Source organism: Eucalyptus grandis, chromosome 5 (assembly GCF_016545825.1).
Source record: "Eucalyptus grandis isolate ANBG69807.140 chromosome 5, ASM1654582v1, whole genome shotgun sequence".
NCBI lineage: Eukaryota > Viridiplantae > Streptophyta > Magnoliopsida > Myrtales > Myrtaceae > Eucalyptus > Eucalyptus grandis.
Window position 1 is genome coordinate 33,390,521 of NC_052616.1, and position 22,151 is coordinate 33,412,671.

A 22,151-nucleotide genomic window follows, 5' to 3' on the forward strand; every position below is an offset into this window, starting at 1 on the left:
TTAACTGAATTCATTTGACCAACTTATTTTCTCGCACGGAAAAAAATGCATGTTTCTTTGGTAAAATAGTTTTCTCTAAACAAATCAAGTCTAAGTGAACAACTTCAAACTTAGGTACTTTCTCTACCTTGTGTTTAGCGACTTCCAACAATCCCGGGGGATAATACTCTCAATAACCAATTGAATTCTTGTGATCCGGATGCAAATTAGATTGAACCTTGTAATCTCCTTATGGTTTCGGAGTATGTGGTTCAATCTCGAACTCCAAGCTAAAACAAATCACAGATTGCGACTAATTTTATGGGCTATCATTGGGTAACTGTCCGTCTCTTAAGTAATTATCTTTGCATTTACAAGAGTAATTTAATTAAGATCGTAATGTGCCATGGGTTGCAGTACAAGACAAGAAATTCGAAAAGTAATTAGGTCATTTTAGTAGATTCCTCTCTAAATTAAGAATGGCGATTAAAATCAATCAAAACACCGAGCAATAAATCTAGGCGATTTCCCAACAAATCTTCCAGTTTGGTATTACTGGGCAGATATCCTTTATTTTGAAATTTATATTTGTAATCTCCTCCTAAAAACATCCAAATCCATGCCGTGCAAAGAAACTCGTCAATCAAGAATTAAAAGCTAAATAGATGGTTACTACATACACTGAGAAGCGTCCCTAAATAATGATTGCATGGATCACACTTGAAGGGCCCTTGTGATCAAAGGTGGAGAAAGCCCCACTCGAATACTTTTATCTGTGAATACTGCACCAGCTCTGAAGTAGATTCTTCTTTTTATCAATCGAAACTCCTTCCCAAACTGGACAAGCTCCTTTCCACCTGGCTTTGACATCAAAATCTTCATATTGAGGAGGAGAAAAAAAATATTATATCAAGAAAGTTCAAAAATCTGGTTGGATCCACATGGCTCTATGGAAGTAAACCCTAGGTGCATCGGAGCATATCTCGACTTTTTCATCTTCCATGGAGTAATAGTGCATCTTCTTATCTCTGTCATGGAAATAGATACGGTTTGGCTTGATCCCGGGAAGGCAACTCTCGGAATTGAACTCCGCCGAGATCGCAGAGTTGCCATTCAAGAAGAGAGCCGCGTTCCCCAAGCTTTCGAGCTCTTCCTGACCTCCCTCCTCCAAATCCACTACAAAAACTCGGATGCTTTCCACGGTTCCATCCTCTTGGTCCCATATCTTCCAAACTACCAGCAATGTGCCTGAACATTCCACGAGATAGGGATAACCCGCGAAATTGTGGCCAAGATAGAGTCGCAATTGCATTCGGCACTCCCTCTTGTCGAGGGTCAAGATTCGGCTACGCGCATCCAAGGCCACGAATTGCCCGTCGTAATGAATCAGTTGAAGGAAGGTGGACCGAGGCAGGTTCGCGGCCGGGCTCACTCCCGTCCACGCATCTTCTCCTGACCTGTGAAGGGCATACCCTAGTGATCGAAGATCCCGACAGAGAGTGACCATGACAGTGTAGTCCCCGGACGAAGAAGGGCTCGAGGACAACGCGATCCTGTGGATTCTAATGGAGCCGCTGCCCCGGTGCCTCTTTAGCGGACGGAGACGCGACTTGTGGCGAAGCTTCGTCAAGGCGGGGAGTTCGATGCCGACCCGCGAGAGCGGATTGAAGATGCAGTACTGATAGCCCCACCTCGACACGCGTTGGTCGAAGCCCCACCTCGACACGAGTATCCATCGGGGTGGATTCACGGCCTGGGGTCGAGATCCTGGCAACCGCACTTGGTGAGTTCTCCCTCTAGAGGTGCTGAAGAACTCGGCTACTCCGTTGCCCACATAAATCATGAGCCACGGGGCTTTTGACTTCGCGTTGTACGTGTCTCTGGTGGCAGCAGACCGCCACGAGGTGCACACCAAAAGCTAAAAAGTCTTCTATGGCTAGCCGTCCAGCGATGAGTTCTAGGATCTCTTGCGGGAGTTCTTCCCAACTCGCCATCGTAGGTTGAATGATAGATTTGACTGGTGAGCAACTTCTTGATGAGTTTATCACTCGTAACATGAGAGGGGTCCTAAATGGGAAAGACGATCTTCAGGGATCAGTCTCTTTCAACGAATTTTCTCACAAATCTTATAGCTTATTTTCTTTATCTTGAATGGATATTCCTTTGTCGTGGCTAGCAAGATACGCTGCCCTCTCGGATTTGATGTTTTAAGATTTAAATCTTTCTATAGAGGACAGAAAATTATAGAGGTATCATTTTCAAGCTTCTACGAATAAAATCCCATAGAAAGCTTATGCATATTATATAAGTGAATGATAACCGAAGTAGTCCGAAGATATGGGGTTAGAGGCAATGTTAAAGGTGGACTAACAGTTGTTGATTATGATGAGTTTTTCCAAATCCTTATCTCGCGTAGCGTTGGTATTTTTAATTTAATTGTATTAACCTTTGACAATTCTATGTGAATGGGTCACCATTAGCTTATTGGAGTCAAATTAGAAACCGATTGAAATATGAGAGAATAGCTCGCTTCCTGAGCAATTAGAGAATCTAAATATGTGGACTCGATTACATTAGTTATTTCAACTAATGCCCTTTTGATGCCCTAAATTGACTGGTTTGTTATCTAAGTGTTGATGCGGACTTTATCCAATTATAATTACTCAGGTTCTTTGTCTATTAAGTGATCATGCCACGGTCATGTGTGATCATTGGGGTCCTAATATTTACCCTAACCATTTCACTAAACTAGAGAAAGGCACAATCAAGAACCTGAAGGAAATTAAGAGCCCAAAAAGATTATTGACGTGATAAGATGTTACAGTGCCATAGTTTACTTGAAAATAAGAAGTGGCTAGTTAAAGATCACGAGTATTCTCCAAGCTCGTATAATTTTTTTTTCACTTTGGCAAAATAAAAGTTGTCAAGTCACCGTCATGTTCAATTTTTTTTTTTAATTCAAGTATGATAAAAAAATCAATGATTAGTGGTATGTGAGATTTAAATGTACTTAGTTCATTCTATATGTATTAATGATATCATGTTGTTAGAAGAGCATGATTTATGAACCGCCATCATGTAGTTAGTAGAGTACGATTTACGAACGGCCATCGAGTATAAAAACAGAATAACTAATGAAAATTCCTTGAGGACCGTTGAGTAAGAAACTTCAGCTTACAAAAAACATCATTAAAGAGTGTCTCCAAGTGTCATATTTTGTCTTGGGTTTGAGTAAAAATTGATTCCATAAGCAAAGTCATTAACACCGGTGAATAAAGCGGGGGAAAAAAAGTCTGAATCCTATTATGATTTGCCCCACATTTATTCTGTCTTCTTCCTCACCATTGGGTGGGCGCGCATCATTGCATCTTGGAATGATAGCAGCTGGTGCTAAGACACCATTGGTGCTCCCCGGCGGTTATCATTCCATTTTTATAATCCGGAATGGTGATTCCGATAACCGGGGCCTTTGTTTAAGATCCTTAGGCTGGACCAACACTAATCTACTAGTGTGATCGCATAAAACAATAACATTTGTCCAGTTTCGGATAAAATCACGTGGAATTACCTTTTTCTTCTCAAACAATGAGAAAATCCATCTTTAACTAGGGAAAGCGTTAGTCAAAATAGGATTGTTTGTATTTAATGGTAATGGAAGCAAAACCAATACTATGCTCCTATATCTATATAGACAAATTTATCCCTGAACCGCTAATTTGACCATGATCAACTTTATCGATAAAGTCGGTTGATTAGGATAAAATTTATATCCCTTAAGAGCCATACATGCATCTTTTGATGCATACGGTTCAACAAAAATTGCAAAAAAAGAAAAAAAAGAATCAATGTGTAGATTCCAGACCTCTTTCTTTTTTTCTTTTTTTCATATTCATAGTAGGGCCCTTTTCTAATCTAATTTTTGAATTTCTTAATGAAGCGACTTTTTTTTTCTTCCATTTTTCAAGAAAGATGAGTTTTGGTTTTGTCCCCTTTCCCTCCACAAAAATCCATTAAACCTATGAAATAAACTTCTCATTGATGTATTGTTTCATCGAGATCTAATCCAAATCACGATGTCATTTTCTTGTTCCTGAATGAGCCTTTTTCAATTCTTTTAGGTTTATGCTCTACTCCGTGTAAAAAAAATCTGCCCGATTTTTATTTGCACATATAGGACAAATGACACTAATACTACGTCTTTTTTCTACAACTTACTTATTTTCTTCTTTTTTTCAATTCAATTCATGTCTTCTGCCAATGCCAAATATTCGACGTATTTATCATATTACTCGCTTGATTAAAAGTTTAAGACTACTCTCTTATTATATAAAAAAAGATTTTATGATTTATAATATAAGTAGTAGTAATCATAAATAAATTACCAATTGGGTTTTTTTCTAAATGGAGTTTGAATACTTGATTTTATTGGTCCAACCAATCCAACCATAAATTATTCTATAAACTTTTCTAATTGATAATAGAAATTTGAATACCCTCCAAAACAAAAAACAAAAAAGGATACAATTTCACTTGATTTCACTTCACGCTCCAATTTTTTGATAATTCAAAATCTTTTTGGGAGAAATAGAGGATATCTCGATCGGGGAGAGAACGGGAAATCCCATAAGACCCGATATATCGACAAGTCGCACTATATGTCAACCCAAGAGGCATCTTCCTCTCCAGGACTTCGAAAGGGTACTTTTGGAACACCAATAGGCATAAAATGAAAGAAAAAGAATTAAGTACTATATTTCACTTTGATGTGGAAGCGTAACAATGCATTTATTTTCTTAATAATATTGTCTTTTATCATATTTTATCCATAGATTGGGAAAAAATTCTTACGAATAGGTCTTTTGAATGATTAACAAATACGTATGCATTCGTTCATAGAAAATGGGATCAACCCCCATTGCGTATTGGTACTTATCGGATATAGAATAGATCTGCTTCTCTTTGTTCCTACGAACCGAAAAATTGTTCCATTTTTAATATAAAAAAAAAGAATAGAACAAATATTAATCCTTTCTCCGAGATAATCCCCTGAAAAGGGAGGTCCATAGCATATTTTTTTCCAATGCAATAAAGTTACATAGTGTCTATTTTTCGTTGATAAAGGGGTATTTACATGGGTTTGCCTTGGTATCGTGTTCATACCGTCATATTAAATGATCCCAGCCGTTTGCTTTCTGTCCATATAATGCATATAGCTTTGGTTGCTGGTTGGGCCAGTTCGATGTCTTTATATGAATTAGCAGTTTTTGATCCCTCTAATCCCGTTCTTGATCCAATGTGGAGACAATGTATGTTTGTTATACCCTTCATGACTCGTTTAGGAATAACCAATTCATGGGGCGGCTGGAGTATTACAGGAGGGACTATAACAAATCCGAGTATTTGGAGTTACGAAGGCATGGCCGGTGCACATATTGTGTTTTCTAGCTTGTGCTTTTTGGCAGCTATTTGGCATTGGGTGTATTGGGATTTAGAAATATTTTGTGATGAGCATACAAGAAAACCTTCTTTGGATTTGCCAAAAAATTTTGGAATTCATTTATTACTTTTAGGAGTGGCTTGCTTTGGGTTTGGCGCATTTCATGTGACAGGATTGTATGGTCCTGGAGTATGGGTGTTCGATCCTTATGGAGTAACTGGAAAGGTACAACTTGTAAATCCAGCGTGGGGTGTAGAAGGTTTTAATCCTTTTATTTCGGGAGGAATAGCCTCTCATCATATTGCAGCAGGTACTTTAGGCATATTAGCGAGCCTATTTCATCTTAGTGTCCGTCTGCCCCAACGTCTATATAGAGGATTACATATGGGCAATATTGAAACCATCATTTCTAGTAGTATTGCTGCTGTTTGTTTTGCAGCTTTTGTTGTTGCTGAAACTATGTGGTATGGTTCAGCAACTACCCCTATCAAATTATTTGGTCCCACTCGTTATCAATGGGATCAGGGATACTTCCAGCAAGAAATATATTGAAGAGTTGGTGCTGGGCTAGCCAAAAAATCAAAGTTTATCAGAAGCTTGGTCTAAAATTCCTGAAAAATTAGCTTTTTATGATTATATCGGTAATAATCCGGCAAAGGGGGGATTATTCAGAGCGGGTTCAATGGACAACGGGGATGGAATAGCTGTTGGGTGGTTAGGACATCCTATCTTTCGAGATAAAGAAGGGCGTGAACTTTTTGTACGTTGTATGCCTACTTTTTTTGAAACATTTCCGGTTGTTTTGGTAGACGGAGACGGAATTGTTCGAGCCAACGTTCCTTTTCGAAGGGCGGAATCAAAGTATAGTGTTGAACAAGTGGGTGTAACTGTTGAGTTCTATGGTGGGGAACTCAATGGAGTCAGTTATAGTGATCCTGCTACTGTGAAAAAATATGCTAGACGTGCCCAATTAGGTGAAATTTTTTGAATTAGATCATGCTACTTTGAAATCCGATGGTGTTTTTCGTAGCAGTCCAAAGGGTTGGTTTACTTTTGGACATGCTTCGTTTGCTCTGCTCTTATTCTTCAGACACATTTGGCATGGTGCTAGAACCTTGTTCAGAGATGTTTTTGCTGGTATTAACCCCGATTTGGATGCTCAAGTGGAATTTGGAGCATTCCAAAAACTTGGAGATCCAACTACAAGAAGACAAGTAGTCTAATACAAGATTTCTCTCTTATCTTTTCCCTTTATTTTTTTGTCTTGCTCTTTGGGAGATAATCCCAAATAAACAGAATAGGTATGGAAGCTATAATTGTAAAGCACGTTTGAATTTATGGAAGCATTGGTTTATACATTCCTCATAGTCTCGACTCTAGGGATAATTTTTTTCGCTATCTTTTTTCAAGAACCACCTAAAGTTCCAACTAAAAAGGTGAAATGACTTTTCATTATATCAATTGAATTGAAGCAATGAGCCTCCCAATGTTGGGCGGCTCATTACATTGGGAGGCTCATTACTTCAATTAGTCCCCATGTTCTTCGAATGGATCTTTAATTGTTGAGAGGGTTGCCCAAAAGCAGTATATAAGGCGTACCCAGTAAAACTAACAAGTAAACCAGATATAGTGTTAAAATATGTCTCGAGTTTAAGCCCAAAGCGAATTGCTGAATTTTGAAAATAAATTAGTTAACTTGCGAATAAGGAAATATTCCTATCATTCAAGTGGAGATTGGCAAGCGAAGATGCACTCGTCATCTTCATCAGCCAAGAAAGGAAATATAAACTTGATTAAAGAAAGTTGGACTTCCTAATTTAACTTGGCTTGGGACTTTCTTCTTTGACCGAGGTGGTGCACGTACAAGCATATATATTCATGGCTTGCTTGCATGAATATGGTGGTCAGCATCGTTGTTGATACAAGCATTGAAGCGCCGTTATTCTAGCGAGTGCTTGGCGGGTTTTTTCGTTCGTGCAATTACATCCAAGAAGTTTAGTGTTTGTAGTCGATGAAATCTTGAGGTAAGATTTGCGTGTAATTTCTCCGTGAGATTAAGAGATTATTTTAGAGGAATTTCGGGGCTAAACACTGCGTGCGTTATTGGGTGTAATTGGGGTTTGGGAAACACCGAGAGAGTATTTTAGTGAGTGTGTAATCTCATTGTATCGCTTGATCTATAGTGAAATTTGCTGCTGCTCTCCCCTTGGACGTAGGTCTTTACGACTGAACCACATAAATCTGGTGTCCGATTTATTTTTCTTCTTCCGTCTATATTTTGTTCGATCGCTTGCCCTTATCGCAACAAGTGGTATCGGAGTTAGGTTTGGCTGAGTTGAAGCAAATCGATGACGACTGAAGAAGTAAAAGTGAGAATTAACAAATTTGATGGGAAGGATTTTAGTTTCTGGAAGATGTAGATTGAAGATTATCTTTACCAGATGAATCTGCACTTGCCTTTATTTGGGGAGAAACCAGAGACGATGAAGCAAGCTAATTGGGATTTGCTGGATAGATGAGCTATGGGTGTTATTCGGCTGACGTTGGCTCGTAACATCGTGTTTAACATCCTAAAGGAGAAGACCACTGCTGATTTGATGCAAGCCCTGTTGGATATGTACGAGAAGCCCTCTGCGATCAACAAGGTTTGTTTGATGCGATGTCTGTTTAACTTGAAGATGAAAGAAGATGTGTCAGTTGCTGATCATATCAATGAATTTAATGTGATTGTTAGTCAATTGAGTTCAGTTGAGATTGATTTTGAAGATGAGGTACGTGCTTTGATTTTATTATCCTCATTGCCTGATAATTGGAATACTACCGTTACTACTGTTAGTAATTCTTTTGGGTCAACAAGTTTGACGTTTAATGGGGTTCGAGATTTAATTCTGAGTGAGGATATTCGTAGAAGAGAATCTGGCGAATCTGTATCTACTGCTCTAGTAGGTGAAAATAGAAGAAGATCTGTAACATGTGTGGGTAATGGTAATACTAATATGAACAAACGTAGTCAATCTAGGATTGCTAATGTTGTCCGTTGGAGATGTGGCAAGAGGGGGCATCTTAGAAGGGATTGCCTTAAGCTGAAGAATGAGAAGGGTAAGGGAATTATGGTTGATTCTACAGATAATGTTGTAGCTGTAGCAGATAATGCTGATTATGTCTTGTCTGTCACTAATGATTCATCGCTTGATGGATGGATTATGGATTCTGGTTGTTCTTTTCATGTCACACTAAATAGAAACTGGTTTATCACTTATCAGTGCACGGGTAGTGGTAAAATCCAGTTAGGGAACAACGCTGAGTGCGATGTTGTGAGTGTTGGTGATGTTAAAATCAGAATGCATGATGGTATCGTGAGGACATTGACTGGAGTGAGGCATGTTCCAGAATTGAAAAAAGAACTTAATTTCCTTGGGTACCCTAGATTCAGCTGGTTGCAGGTATTCTTCAAAATGTGGAATTCTGAAGGTTGTTCGAGGTGCCTTGGTGATAATGAAAGGAATCAAGCACGATGGCTTGTATAAATTTCAAGGTGAGACCGTGATAAATTTTGCTGCGGAGACGTCGGATGCATTTGTTCGAGAGTCTTTTGACAGCTCGAGGAAGACCTGGGTGTTTGTGCCAATGCACAAGTTTGATGCTGGTGTCAGGATCTCGCAGTCAAGAGTTTTGATCGAGACAGAGACTGGTAAGTCGATCAAGCATGTGCGGACTGGCAATAGCATGGAGTTCTACTCAGAGCTGGCAATAGCATGTGAGGACATAGTGAAACACCGCACTAGTGCCAGTAAATCACAACAATTTGCAGAATTGTTGAGTAGAACATTACTAGAGACGACCTGAAAAATTATCTCTAGTGCCGGTATGGCTAGGAGAATCCTAGCTGATGTGCTAAGTACAGTAAGCTGCCTGGTAAATAGATCCCCATCAACTGCTATTGAATGGCAGACTCCTAAAGAAGTGTTGTCAGGTAACGTTGTTGATTATTTTATTCTTAGAATGTTCGGTTGCCCGTGTTATTTTCGAGTAAATGATGGTAAGCTTGATTGGAGGGCAAGGTGCATATTCCATGGCTATACACAAGGTGAGCGAGGTGATCTGTTGTGGTGCCCAGATTTAAATTCACCTGTTAACAGCAGAGAAGTTACCCTTGATGAGTCTTCAGTACTTCTGGCTAGGAGTGTTTGTGGCAGTGTTAATATGGATCTGGACGGTGTTCAGCTTGAGGTGGAGTTGCAACCAGAAACTCCGAGGTAGCGAGTACATGTACTAGCAAAGTAATTGACACAGATGGTGCTTGTAGCGAGGTGGAGCCTATAGAGCCAATGATTGTTGTAACTGCTGATATTGACAAGGTACGTCTTCGATCTCCTGACATATATGTATGCAATAATGGTTTTGCTTTATCTGCGGTTAAGGAGGTTGCGTCGGAAAATCCCTGCGGAGTAGTTAAATGTGTATGTGGAGTTGGTATTCTGATGAGGTCCTCGGTTATGGTGAAGTTCAAGCAAGACTTGGATTTGGATAATATATGTGGCGGTTGAGCCCATTGGGGGCTATGGGAAAGTAGCAGCAAAATTTGAATTTTTTACGAAGCGATTGTAATTTGGCTCAAACGTCGAGCCAAGGTGGAGATTGTTAAAATATGTCTCGAGTTTAAGCCCGAAGCAAATTGTTGAATTTTGAAAATAAATTAGTTAACTTGCGGATAAGGAAATATTCCTATCATTCAAGTGGAGATTGGCAAGCGAAGATGCACTCGTCAACTTCATCAGCCAAGAAAGGAAATATAAACTTGATTAAAGAAAGTTGGACTTCCTAATTTAACTTGGCTTGGGACTTTCTTCTTTGACCGAGGTGGTGCACGTATAAGCATATATATTCATGGCTTGCTTGCATGAATATGGTGGTCAGCATCGTTGTTGATACAAGCATTGAAGCGTCATTATTCTAGCGAGTGCTTGGCGGGTTTTTCGTTCATGCAATTACATCCAAGAAGTTTGGTGTTTGTAGTTGATTAAATCTTGAGGTAAGATTTGCATGTAATTTCTCCATGAGATTAGGAGATTATTTTAGAGGAATTTCGGGGCTAAACACGGCATGCGTTATTGGGTGTAATTGGGGTTTGGGAAACGCCGAGAGAGTGTTTGAGTAAGTGTGTAATCTCCTTATATCGCTTGATCTATAATGAAATTCGTTGCTGCTCTCCCGGTGGACGTAAGTCTTTACGACTGAACAACGTAAATCCGGTGTCCAATTTATTTTTCTTCTTCCATCTATATTTTGTTCGATCGCTTGCCCTTATCGCAACATATAGATATGGCGACTAGGGTTGCTATTTCCATTATTATATAATTTCAAGACCAAAATGGATCTATGATAAGATCGTTTATTTACAACGGAATGGTATACAAAGTCAACAGATCTCAATGAATACAAAATAGGATTTATGGCTACGCAAACCGTTGAGGGTAGTTCTAGATCTAGACCAAGATGAACCATTGTAGGGGGGATTTATTGAAACCATTGAATTCAAAATATGGTAAAGTAGCTCCTAGATGGGGAACTACTCCTTTGATGGGTGTCGCAATGGGTCTATTTGCAGTATTCCTATCTATTATTTTAGAAATTTATAATTCTTTTGTTTTACTGGAGGGAATTTCAATGAATTAGATTCACAAGAAACGTGAATTCTTAGCTTTTCAATACAAAGTAAAGCATTTAGGCTTCGGATTTATATATCATTATATTATTTTTTTTATTGGTAGTTCGATCGTGGAATTTCTTTCTTTCTTTCTGTATTTTCGGAATATGAGTGTGTGACTTGTTATAATTGATACTATTGATAGTACAGAAAATGGATCTGTCATCTTTATATAGTTGGTTTTACCTTGTCGGATATTCATTTGAGTATCTAGAGCATGAAATAGATCACAAAATACTAACTATGATTCATACTTAATATTCAGACCCTGTGACCGACTCAATTTTTTTTCCAAAACGTTATAAATCAAAAGATTTTTCTTCTTTTTCAAAAGATTTCCCCTTTTTTTTTTTTTTATCAAAGGACAAAACTTTCTTCGAATTTTTAGTCATTATATCCATTCATTGAATAAGTGATGATCCAATGGTTCTTACTCAGGGAATCTTTGGACTTAGTTTGAAGTTTTATTGAGTCATCGCGGTTCTAGTATGAATCTGAGGTTTGAATCAATTCATAGGGTCTTAACAAGGGAATTCCTATCAATAATAAAGAAAATAAGAGTAAAGCTACATTACGCACAAAAAAATAAATAAAAATAACAAATCAAAGAAAAAGAAGTAGGTAAATAGAAGACTCAAGAGGCCTGTAACGATCAACATAAAAACGAATGAGACGACTTGATATTTTGGCATTACAACCACAAATAAGAGCTTTCGTATTTTTATTGGTTCGTATCTTCATAGAAGTTAAAAAGGGTTGATGACGAATTTTCAAACTTTCTATTCCATATGCCTTGAAACCAAAGCAATATCTTAGGTTTTTGTTTGAGCTGTATGAGATGAAATTCTCAGATACGGTTCTTCAAGGGGGAGTACTATTGGTTTATCTATCTCAATAAAGTCTATGATTGGTTTGAAGAACTTCTCGAGATTTAGGCAATTGCAGATGATATAACTAGTAAATATGTTCCTCCTCATGTCAACATATTTTATTGTCTAGGAGGAATTACGCTTACTTGTTTTTTAGTACAAGTAGCTACGGGGTTTGCTATGACTTTTTACTACCGTCCAACTGTTACTAAGGCTTTTGCTTCTGTTCAATACATAATGACTGAAGCTAACTTTGGTTGGTTAGTTCGATCAGTTCATCGATGGTTGGCAAGTATGATGGTCCTAATGATGATCCTGCACGTATTTCGTGTGTATCTCACTGGTGGTTTTAAAAAACCTCGCGAATTAACTTGGGTTACAGGTGTGGTTCTAGCTATATTGACCGCATCCTTTGGTATAACTGGTTATTCCTTACCTTAGGACCAAATTGGTTATTGGGCAGTCAAAATTGTAACAGGTGTATCGGAAGCTATTCCTGTAATAGGATCCCCTTTAGTAGAGTTATTATGCAGAAGTGCTAGTGTGGGACAATCCTCTTTGACTCGTTTTTATAGTTTACACACTTTTGTATTACCTCTTCTTACTGCCGTGTTTATGTTAATGCATTTTCTAATGATACGTAAGCAAGGTATTTATGGTCCTTTATAGAGAATATAGATCATAGATATTTGTAATCAATCATTTCTCACTTGAGGAGGAACAATAGTATTTCATTGCTACAAATATGGATTATTGAAAAGAATAAGACATGTATTTGGATATTTTCCTTCAACTATACAATCTAGTATTCTTTATTTGACACGAATAGTTGAAGGGAATTCTCCGAAGAGAAAATGGATTATGGGAGTGTGTGACTTGAACTATTGATTGGGCCGTGCAGATAGATATATGCCTTTATTTGCCACATTGGAATTCACAACCAAATGTGTCTTTGTTCCAACCACCCCGTAAAAGCCCTATACAGGGGATAAGACTGGTTTGTTTGAAGAGAATCTTTTCTATGATCTATGATCAGACCCGATCATATCGTACATGAACAGGCTCTGTAAGATCCAGTAGGATAAGTAATGTGACTTAAGACAGATTTTGTTTTAGCTATTTTACTTACTTAATAGTATAGAAATGCAGCCATTTCCTCTGTATCGACCTGATTTATGATACTATCAGAGTGAAACAAGGGGTCTAAAGAAAGAAGAGTAGAGGCTAGACTATATTAGTAACAAGTAAATCATTTGCATTTAAGGTAAAATAAAAAGTTTCAAGATATTTGGGGGATAAGTTGAATTGCAAGGTCTGAGACGACCCAAAAGCACTTGATCACGATGAACTTTGTAAGCTTACTTGGGTCTTGAGCATTTACTTGTAAGAACGAAATTCCTTGCAATGGGTAGTTGCAAGTTGCAATGCAATTGTAAAAAATGGAATCCGATCAATTTATTCTTACATAGAATCAGTGATATATGTGTGGCTACTATATAGATTTTATAACATATAGATTTATTTTCTATGGATATGGATCCATTTGATTTATTTGATTCTTGCTCGAGCCGGATGATGAAAAATTATCATGTCCGATTCCTTCGGAGGATGGATCTATAAGAATTCACCTATCCCAATAACTAAAAAACCTGACTTAAATGATCCTGTATTAAGAGCTAAATTGGCTAAAGGGATGGGTCATAATTATTATGGAGAACCCGCATGGCCCAACGATCTTTTATATATTTTTCCAGTAGTAATTTTAGGTACTATTGCGTGTAACGTAGGCTTAGCGGTTCTAGAACCATCAATGATTGGTGAACCTACCGATCCATTTGCAACACCTTTGGAAATATTACCCGAATGGTATTTCTTTCCTGTATTTCAAATACTTCGTACAATACCTAATAAGTTATTGGGTGTTCTTTGAATGGTTTTAGTACCTGCAGGATTATTAACAGTACCTTTTTTGGAGAATGTTAATAAATTTCAAAATCCATTTTGTCGTCCAAAGAGCGACAACTGTCTTTTTTGATTGGTACCCTAGTGGCCCTTTGGTTGGGTATTGGAGCAACATTACCTATTGATAAATCCCTAACTTTAGGTCTTTTTTCAATTGATTCAATTGTGAAATAAAATATCACAACTTAGGTATCTAGGGAATAGTCGCTTCAAAGTGAATTTTCCCTAGATACATCTATTCAATTAAATTTTGGATTTATTTCGAATATATAAATTAAATTATGCTAAAGTTGAAATAAAAGCCCATTTCATCTTCTTCTTTTTTTATAAAAGAAATTAAAGAAAAAAAGACGATTTCCAATTTTTCTTTGGTAAATGGGTTGTGAAATGCTTTTTCTATTTCTAGACTGTCCAGTCCAATATCTGTTTTACATCTTCTATGCGAAAATATTCCATTTTCATAAGGTCTTCTTGACTCTTATTCAAAAGGTCAAATAATGTACGTATATTGTACCTTTTGTATTAGGTTTGACTTTCGCCATCTGAATAGTGGATATGCCACCAAGGAATCCAGTTGGTTCGAGATTCCCACGATTCCCTCTCCGTGTCTCTTTCTCCTGCGGAATACTCGCTTTTCGTCTTGTTAAGAAAGTGATGCTAGATTTGCTGAAGTTTAACATGCGAAGGTCGGCAATATCAAGAAGTGGAATATGTGCATGGCCATGTGTGATCTGACAAAGGCGTGTAATGAAAGACCGGACGCAAGGTGTTGGAGTAGTTACACGGGAAATTGAGCCGAATTTCAATTAAATATGAGTAACTTACCCCGCACGTATAGGAAGGCCACGGGATTGAACCGGGACACGCACGCTTCGACCAAGACTCAAACTTTTCATTTCCTTCGCATTTCACTTTCGCGTAATTTTTAGTTCCTATCATAAATTTTCATTTCGATGTACTGCGATTCCAGATTATTGCAGTTCCAGTCAGTTAACATATCCTTACACCTAGTTCGATGGAGGATTCACGTTCCATCCAAGCCCCATTTGATCGGTTTGTGCTTGAGTATGAAACAATGGAATGATCTTCATTGCTTTTCATTCGCTCGAAGTCGGATCACCTTGGCGCCTCATTGATTCATCATCAAAACCTCTTTTGGCATACCACCCAAACGGATTGATTTTCTCCAACACAGAAACAAATTTTGATACACAACATTAAAGATAATCAGAGGATTCTTCATATTTTCCTTGATTTGGCATGTCTTTGATTTATGTAGTCTTTTTTTTTGTCATAGCAATAGCTCATTCATTTCTATAGAAATACAAGAGAAAAACATCGCCGTCCAATTGAAAACCAAGGTAAACTTCAGACAACTTCAAAACAAAAGCAGCTCTTGATAACTGAAGGAGTCATCCAAACGAGGTTAAGAGTCACATTAAAAGAGCAGATTTATGATTTCTTCAAACTAAAATGGGTGGCCGATTACCAAATTTGTCTTCAGTGATGAGCATATACCTTGATCCCCATCTATTGTGATAGTTTTACCTTTCGGTGGTGCATGCCTAAATTCATTGTTCCCAACATCATTGCCGTTTAGAGAAACAACGTTGAATGAGGAAAGATTTGACATTTGTGAGAGCTAAATATTTACATAACTCCTCTAATTTTCTTTGAAATTGCACTTGTATATTAATGAAATCTGAGAAAAGCGAAACCCCAAAATCATAAACGCAAAAATCTCAAAATTTAGATTAGATTGGGATAGAAACCTCTCGAAATGGGGGAAAAGCTCCTAATCTAGACTAAATCAAAAGAGAAAAACTCCACAAATGAGAAAAAAAAAAAAGCAAGAAAAAGAGAATAGAGAACCAACTTAGCCCAAGAAAAAGGAAAAAGGGAGGGGTAGGAGGGATCTAGCTCAAACCCTCCCCCATGGAGATTGAAACAAAAAGCTGTGTAAAAATTAAAGTGAAAAGAGAAAACCCTAGAGTTCCATAATGAAGGAACTAGAGCATTTTAATTTTTTGATTTATGATAATTGATTATCATTAATATTTCAATATATCTTGATAAAAATAATTAGGGATTGTACTTATGTCCTTGAGTATCTCTAACATACAAATATAAAGATTGCGAGATTCCATTGATTTTGACTTGTTCAATGTCTGATCTACTTATTTGAATACTTGTTAGTATATACAATGAATTAGCCTATGGAGTCTTCTTTTATATGAATATGAAAAGATCATCATTCTCCATAATGCATCCATAGGCGCACATTACTTGATGTATTTGGACCGGGGAATTTGCTTATCCTATTCATCGGGGTTCGTTGAATCAAAAGATTTGACTAACCCCTCACTCTGAAAAATGAAACTAAATGATTACTGACGTTATATAATGTAAGAACCTCTATAGTTTACTTGAAAAGAGAAAAAAATATGGTAGGTAATGATCACCGAGAAATCTCCAAGCTCGTATAATTTTCTTCCTTTCCTGGTCCCTCGCAAAATAGACGTTGTCAAGTCACCTCCATGTTACCTCCATGTTAGTTCAAAAAAAAAGTCACCTCCATGTTCATATTTTTTTAATGCCTGAAGAGCAAAAGATCCGCGACTAGCGGAATGTGATAATTAATTGTCAAGTCAATATATATTAATCATATCATGTTGTTAGTAGAGTACGATTTACGAACCGCCGTCAAGTGTTTTTTTTTTTTTTAAATAACTAATGCAACTTCCTCGAGGAAAGTTGACTAAGAAACGTCAACTTACCAAACTTACCAAAAACCATTACAGAGTGTCTCCAAGTGTCAGATTTTGCCTTGGTTAAGGCTCGGTGAATAAAGTGAAAAAAAAAAGTTTGAGTGATTAGATATAATTTCCTTATCTTTGATTCTTTATTTTGGGATATGTTATGCACAACAATTCTCTGGCGAGTAGCTCAAGTGTGTTTGTTTCAATTTTTGAGAGATAATCTAAGTGAGAAATTGGGAGATCAATGCTATATCTATGGTATAAGGTTTCAAGGAAACACTCCCAGTGATGGTGTAGTTCAATTACTCTATGACGCCATAGGGGATGGCGGGTCTGCACCCTATGACACCAAGGCAATTGGATGGAGACAGCAATTTCCTAGTTTAATTTAGGTCATTATCTAGATTTATGCAGTTTCCCATTTTAGTTTCCAAAAAAGATCTAAGAAATATTGCATTATATCTCATCTAAAATTAATTAGTTTCATAAATTCCATTTACATGTTACTCAGTAGTCATATGCTCTAGGGTCATGTCATAATTGCATCTCATGCATTGCATACAGTTTAATTTCTATAAAAAAGAAAACACACAAATAAAAAGTAATCTCATATAGTTGAATAATTGGATTAATTCATGATTAACGATATTTCATGTCATTAGAATGTCATATAGGTTGCATTCAATCCAATTTAATTAACAGAGCACACATGTCACTTGGATTTCATTTTAGTTTTCAAATGCACGTTAATTTAGGACATATAAATCAAATCGCATGTCATGTTAGATTAGTTCATAATTCTTTTGTCCATCATTAGGATTTGTTTACATCTAAGGTGCATTTGTTTGATTAAGAATGAATGATTTGAAAAACATTTCTCTAAAATTCTCCTTACATCCTTACAAAAATGGATAAACAAATTTTTTTTATTGTCCATGAAAATGTATAGACATAAACTATTGTCATTAATGAAAACATTTTTATTGACTAATTATTTCAAAAGATGCAAGTAATCATTTTTAGGAAATTATTTTTCCAAATTATTCATTTTTTGCAAAACAAATGAGCTAGATTGGATTTAAATTCATGTCACATGTCAATAGTTTTTAAATTAAAATTCACGTAGATATTGTGATGGCTAACAATATCGCCGAGAGGGGGTGAATTGGTGATTTTAAGAAAACTTCACTAACTTATGATATTGTAAAAGCCAAGTCTGATGTAAGCAGAATAACTTAATGTAAAAAGAATTAAGTTAATATAAGCAAGAACATGCGATTATACCAAGTGCAGAGCACTTCTATTAGATAATAATAGATAAGAGCAGAGACTTATAAAATGTTGTACGCAGAATTTTATAGTGGTTTGGCTTGATATAAGTTTACATCCATTCATCGAGACTAGTAGCCTACTGGTTGGATTTCATTAGCAATCTTAGGAATTACAATAGTTTGTGTCGCTTATACTCAAGCACTTCTTCCCGAAGGAGGTTCTGCTTATACCCAAATAGATAGATCTCACTATCACACACCTAAGCAGAGACTTATAGAATGATGTACACAGAGTTTTATAGTGGTTTGGCTTGATGTAAGTTTACATCCATTCATCGAAACTAGTAGTCTACTGGTTGGATTTCATCAGCAGTCTTAAGAATTACAATAGTTTGTGCCGCTTATACTCAAGCACAACTTCCCGAAGGAGGTTCTGCTTATACCCAAATAGATAGATCTCACTATCACACACCTAAGCAGAGACTTATAGAATGATGTACACAGAGTTTTATAGTGGTTTGGCTTGATGTAAGTTTACATCCATTCATCGAAACTAGTAGTCTACTGGTTGGATTTCATCAGCAGTCTTAGGAATTACAATAGTTTGTGCCGCTTATACTCAAGCACAACTTCCCGAAGGAGGTTATGCTTATACTCAAATAGATAGATCTCACTATCACACACCTAAGCACAAACTATAATACCAACACACTTCTCAACTAGATTACACTTTCAGTACAATCAATGAAAATATTCTTTCTATTGGTTCTCTTTTTCATGACATGTTTAAATTGCTAAACGTCCATCAAGTATTGACTTAAGCCAATGATATTTATTTGTACAATCATAGTCTCAATTAAAAGGGCGAAGATTATTTGGCAGTAACATGAACCAATTGCCGAAAAAGAAGTATTTTTTAAAGGCACAAAACCCATCTTTCTCACTTACCCGACCATGGAAGAAAAAATTCCAAAGAAATCAACTTGGCTAGCTATCACATCAAAAGATCAATTTAAATCTTCCACAAAGTAAAACAAACATCCTTTATGCAGACCGGCGTCTCCAACAAAGGATCACACATCCCCACAAAGCATACAAAGCGAAATAGAAATGAAACATGTCATTAAGTAGAAATCAACTCCACAAGAGTCATGAAATCAGCTTGAACACTTCCTCCAGGTCCGGAAGCATCCACCAATCTTTCTCTAAGCTCACCAGCCTTCTTCCTCATCTCCTTCCCGTCCTCACTTCTCAACACCACCTCCAATGCCTTCACCATCCCACTCTTTGTAATGGTCCCTCCCTCCACTCCCACTCCAATTTTCCACCATTCCTTCACCAACCTTCCGTTCATCATGTTGTCCGTCCAAAACGGCCTGCATATCATCGGCACGCCCCCCGCCACGCTCTCAAACACCGAGTTGTACCCGCAGTGTGTCACATGCACCCCGCACGCTGGGTGGCTCAACACCCGGCTCTGCGGGGCCCACGACACTATCTTCCCACGCTGCCCCGTCCTCTCCAAGAACCCTTCGGGCAAGTGGACCATCATGTTCTCCTTGATAGACCATAGGAATGGGGTCCCGGTGGATTCGAGGGCCCCGGCAAGAGCGGATAGCTCAGTAGGTGACAGTACAGCTACCGTCCCAAAGCACACATATGCCACGGTCCGATGGTCTTTGGTATCTAGCCACGTTAAGCAACCGGTAGGGTCAGAGTCTGAGCTTGTTATCACCGGTAGCGGTGAGAAAGACACCGTGGGGCACCCTACATGGAGGAGCATCTTGAACTTGGACTTGAGGTCTGCTATTAGAGGTGCCGGGTTCGCTTCGACGAAGGAGTTCATGATGACGGCCGTGGCACATGACAGCATGCGCACCAACTGGTGGGAAAAGTTTGGCTCTGGCAACGTAGTCGGGTCTTGGAGAATATGGGCTGGGATATCTGAAATGTGAAACAATGATAACCCTCGTACCATATCCAGGGCCTTGTCGTCGGCCTCTGCCACCGCCATGCCAGCGCAGGAGTTTCCAAGCCAGAGCTGACGAAGGACCTCGGCGTGGATGTAAGCGGACAGAAAGCATGGAGACGGGACCCAGAACGTCACCCATGGAACGTGCATTTCCTTGGCGATTTCGCCTGCGGGAAGTGAGAAAGCATCACTAAACAGACAACTCACCTTCTTCCTTGCATCTCTCTCTGCGGCATTGATGGCAGCTCGAAAACTCTTTGGAGCTTGTTTGAGGAACATTTTCGTTTGCTCTGCCAGTTCCTCCATCGTCGCTCCGTGATGACCAGCCAGCAATCCATTGTTGATGTCATAGACCATGATGTTGGGCGGCAGCTCAGCTCTCGATGAAGGGGGGAAGAGATCGCGGTTGGACATGGCCGTGCTCAAGAAAGAGAAATGGACGTCCGTAACAGTTTCCGCTAACTTACGGACGAGGTTGGCGAGAGGCAGAGCGTGGCCAGTGAATGGAAACATAAGGACGGCGACGTGCTTTTCCGTTGACATTTTGAACCCGATCCAATCAAAATCTTCAAGACTACGAATATATATGGAAAAGAATCGTCAAAAACAGTTTGAGCTCAATTTGGACGACCATTTTAATCAAAATACTTCCACAAAAACTACCTAGTATAAATGCATTTAGCAACTAATAATATTTAAACACAAGAACAAGTTCACTTACTATCAACAAATTTCCAGCACAAAAGTCACTTCCACAAACTTCTCTTTTCCGTGTTTTTCTTCCGGATTTCTTCTCGGCCTCTTTTCAGTCAATGTTTTCTCTCTTCTTCGGTCCCGCTTCTCTCTTCTTATATATTTTGCCGTGACCGTCAATTTTTTTTCTAGGACTTCTTTTTAAGTCCCAACGCTGCCATAAAAAGACCAGAGACACCATTCCTTTACTGTAAAATTACAAGTCGAACCACTTCAACAAAACTATGTTTGACGTTCGTAAATTTATTAAAATGTTGTTAACATTCTAAGGACACTTGAGAAATTTGACAGATATTTCTATCTTACTATTTAATTTAACACTAGCAAATTTACTATAGTGCGAGAAATTTATTAGCCATACTTGTAAAATTTAGAAGTTGGTACACTATTGATTAATTTTTACTTTGGTAAATCCATTAAATTGTTGGCAACTTATGGATCACACTTATAAAAATTTAAAAATTATTAATTTATATAAAATCAATAATTTTATTACAGGGTTGATAACTTGCTAATTCATTACCTGACAAGTAAATTACTAGTCATATTTTCTTTAAATAAAAAGGGTTAATATCCCGAAAAACTCCAAACTAGTACACGTATGGCAAATTTACCAAAAACTAATTTTTTGATTATGAAAAACCCCAAACTAGTACATCTATGACAAATTTAACCCAACTAATCATAAAAAATGTCAAACTGATATGTTTGCAACAAATTTATCTTAAATTAATTTATTCAACCGTCAAAAACCCTAAACTTGTATATTTGTGACATATAAACCCTCCATTAAATTGGATTAATGTCACAAAAATTACAAAATTGTATAATTATGACAAACGAAAAGTAAAATCTCAAATAAGTATACCAATCCATTGTCATATGTCATTTAACTTAGTTATTTGACGGAAACTAACAGAGGGTAAATTCATCACAATTATATCAGTTTGGGGTAAATTTGTCAAATGTGTATTAGTTTAGGGTTAAATTAGTTTGGAGTAAATTTGTAGTCGATGTATCAATGTGGAATTTTTCAAGGCATTAACTCAAATAAAAAATACTTGAAATGGGCCGTAGAATTTTACGCAATTCATACAGGAATAGGAGCAGCACAACCGCACCACCAAGACCAACCAATCATTGTCCCGCCCACCCAAAAAAGAAATGATAGTAAATAATAAAGAAATGAACGAACAATGACAGGAATAGCACGAACAGCACAACCGCGCCACCAAGACCAGCTGTCGCGACTTAACCCCGGGTGCACCACCGAGGGTTTGGCTAATGGATTACCAAGCCTAAACTTAGCTCGGGTTTTCCCAAGCTTATATCAATTCGCAACATGGGTTTAAGTTTTTAACATGCAATTGATTTTTAATTATGAGTCGTCACTAAACTATTTTTTGGGGGTCGATTAGAAATCCAAGTAAAGTAGCGGAAGA

General features: G+C 37.7%; 1 protein-coding gene across 1 annotated transcript; it reads right to left on the bottom strand.

The window, feature by feature from the left end:
* Window positions 1-19,011: 19,011 nt before the first annotated feature.
* On the bottom strand, window positions 19,012-20,523 carry LOC104447018 (anthocyanidin 3-O-glucosyltransferase 7). The gene has a single exon (XM_010060804.2). The coding sequence runs from the start codon at window positions 20,497-20,499 to the stop codon at window positions 19,108-19,110; it is 1,392 nt and encodes a 463-aa protein (XP_010059106.2). The 5' UTR covers window positions 20,500-20,523; the 3' UTR covers window positions 19,012-19,107.
* Window positions 20,524-22,151: the final 1,628 nt, after the last annotated feature.

Excerpts from the sequence above, each read along its gene's own strand:
- LOC104447018 (XM_010060804.2), bottom strand. The coding sequence starts at position 20,499 with ATGTCAACGGAAAAGCACGTCGCCGTCCTTATGTTTCCATTCACTGGC.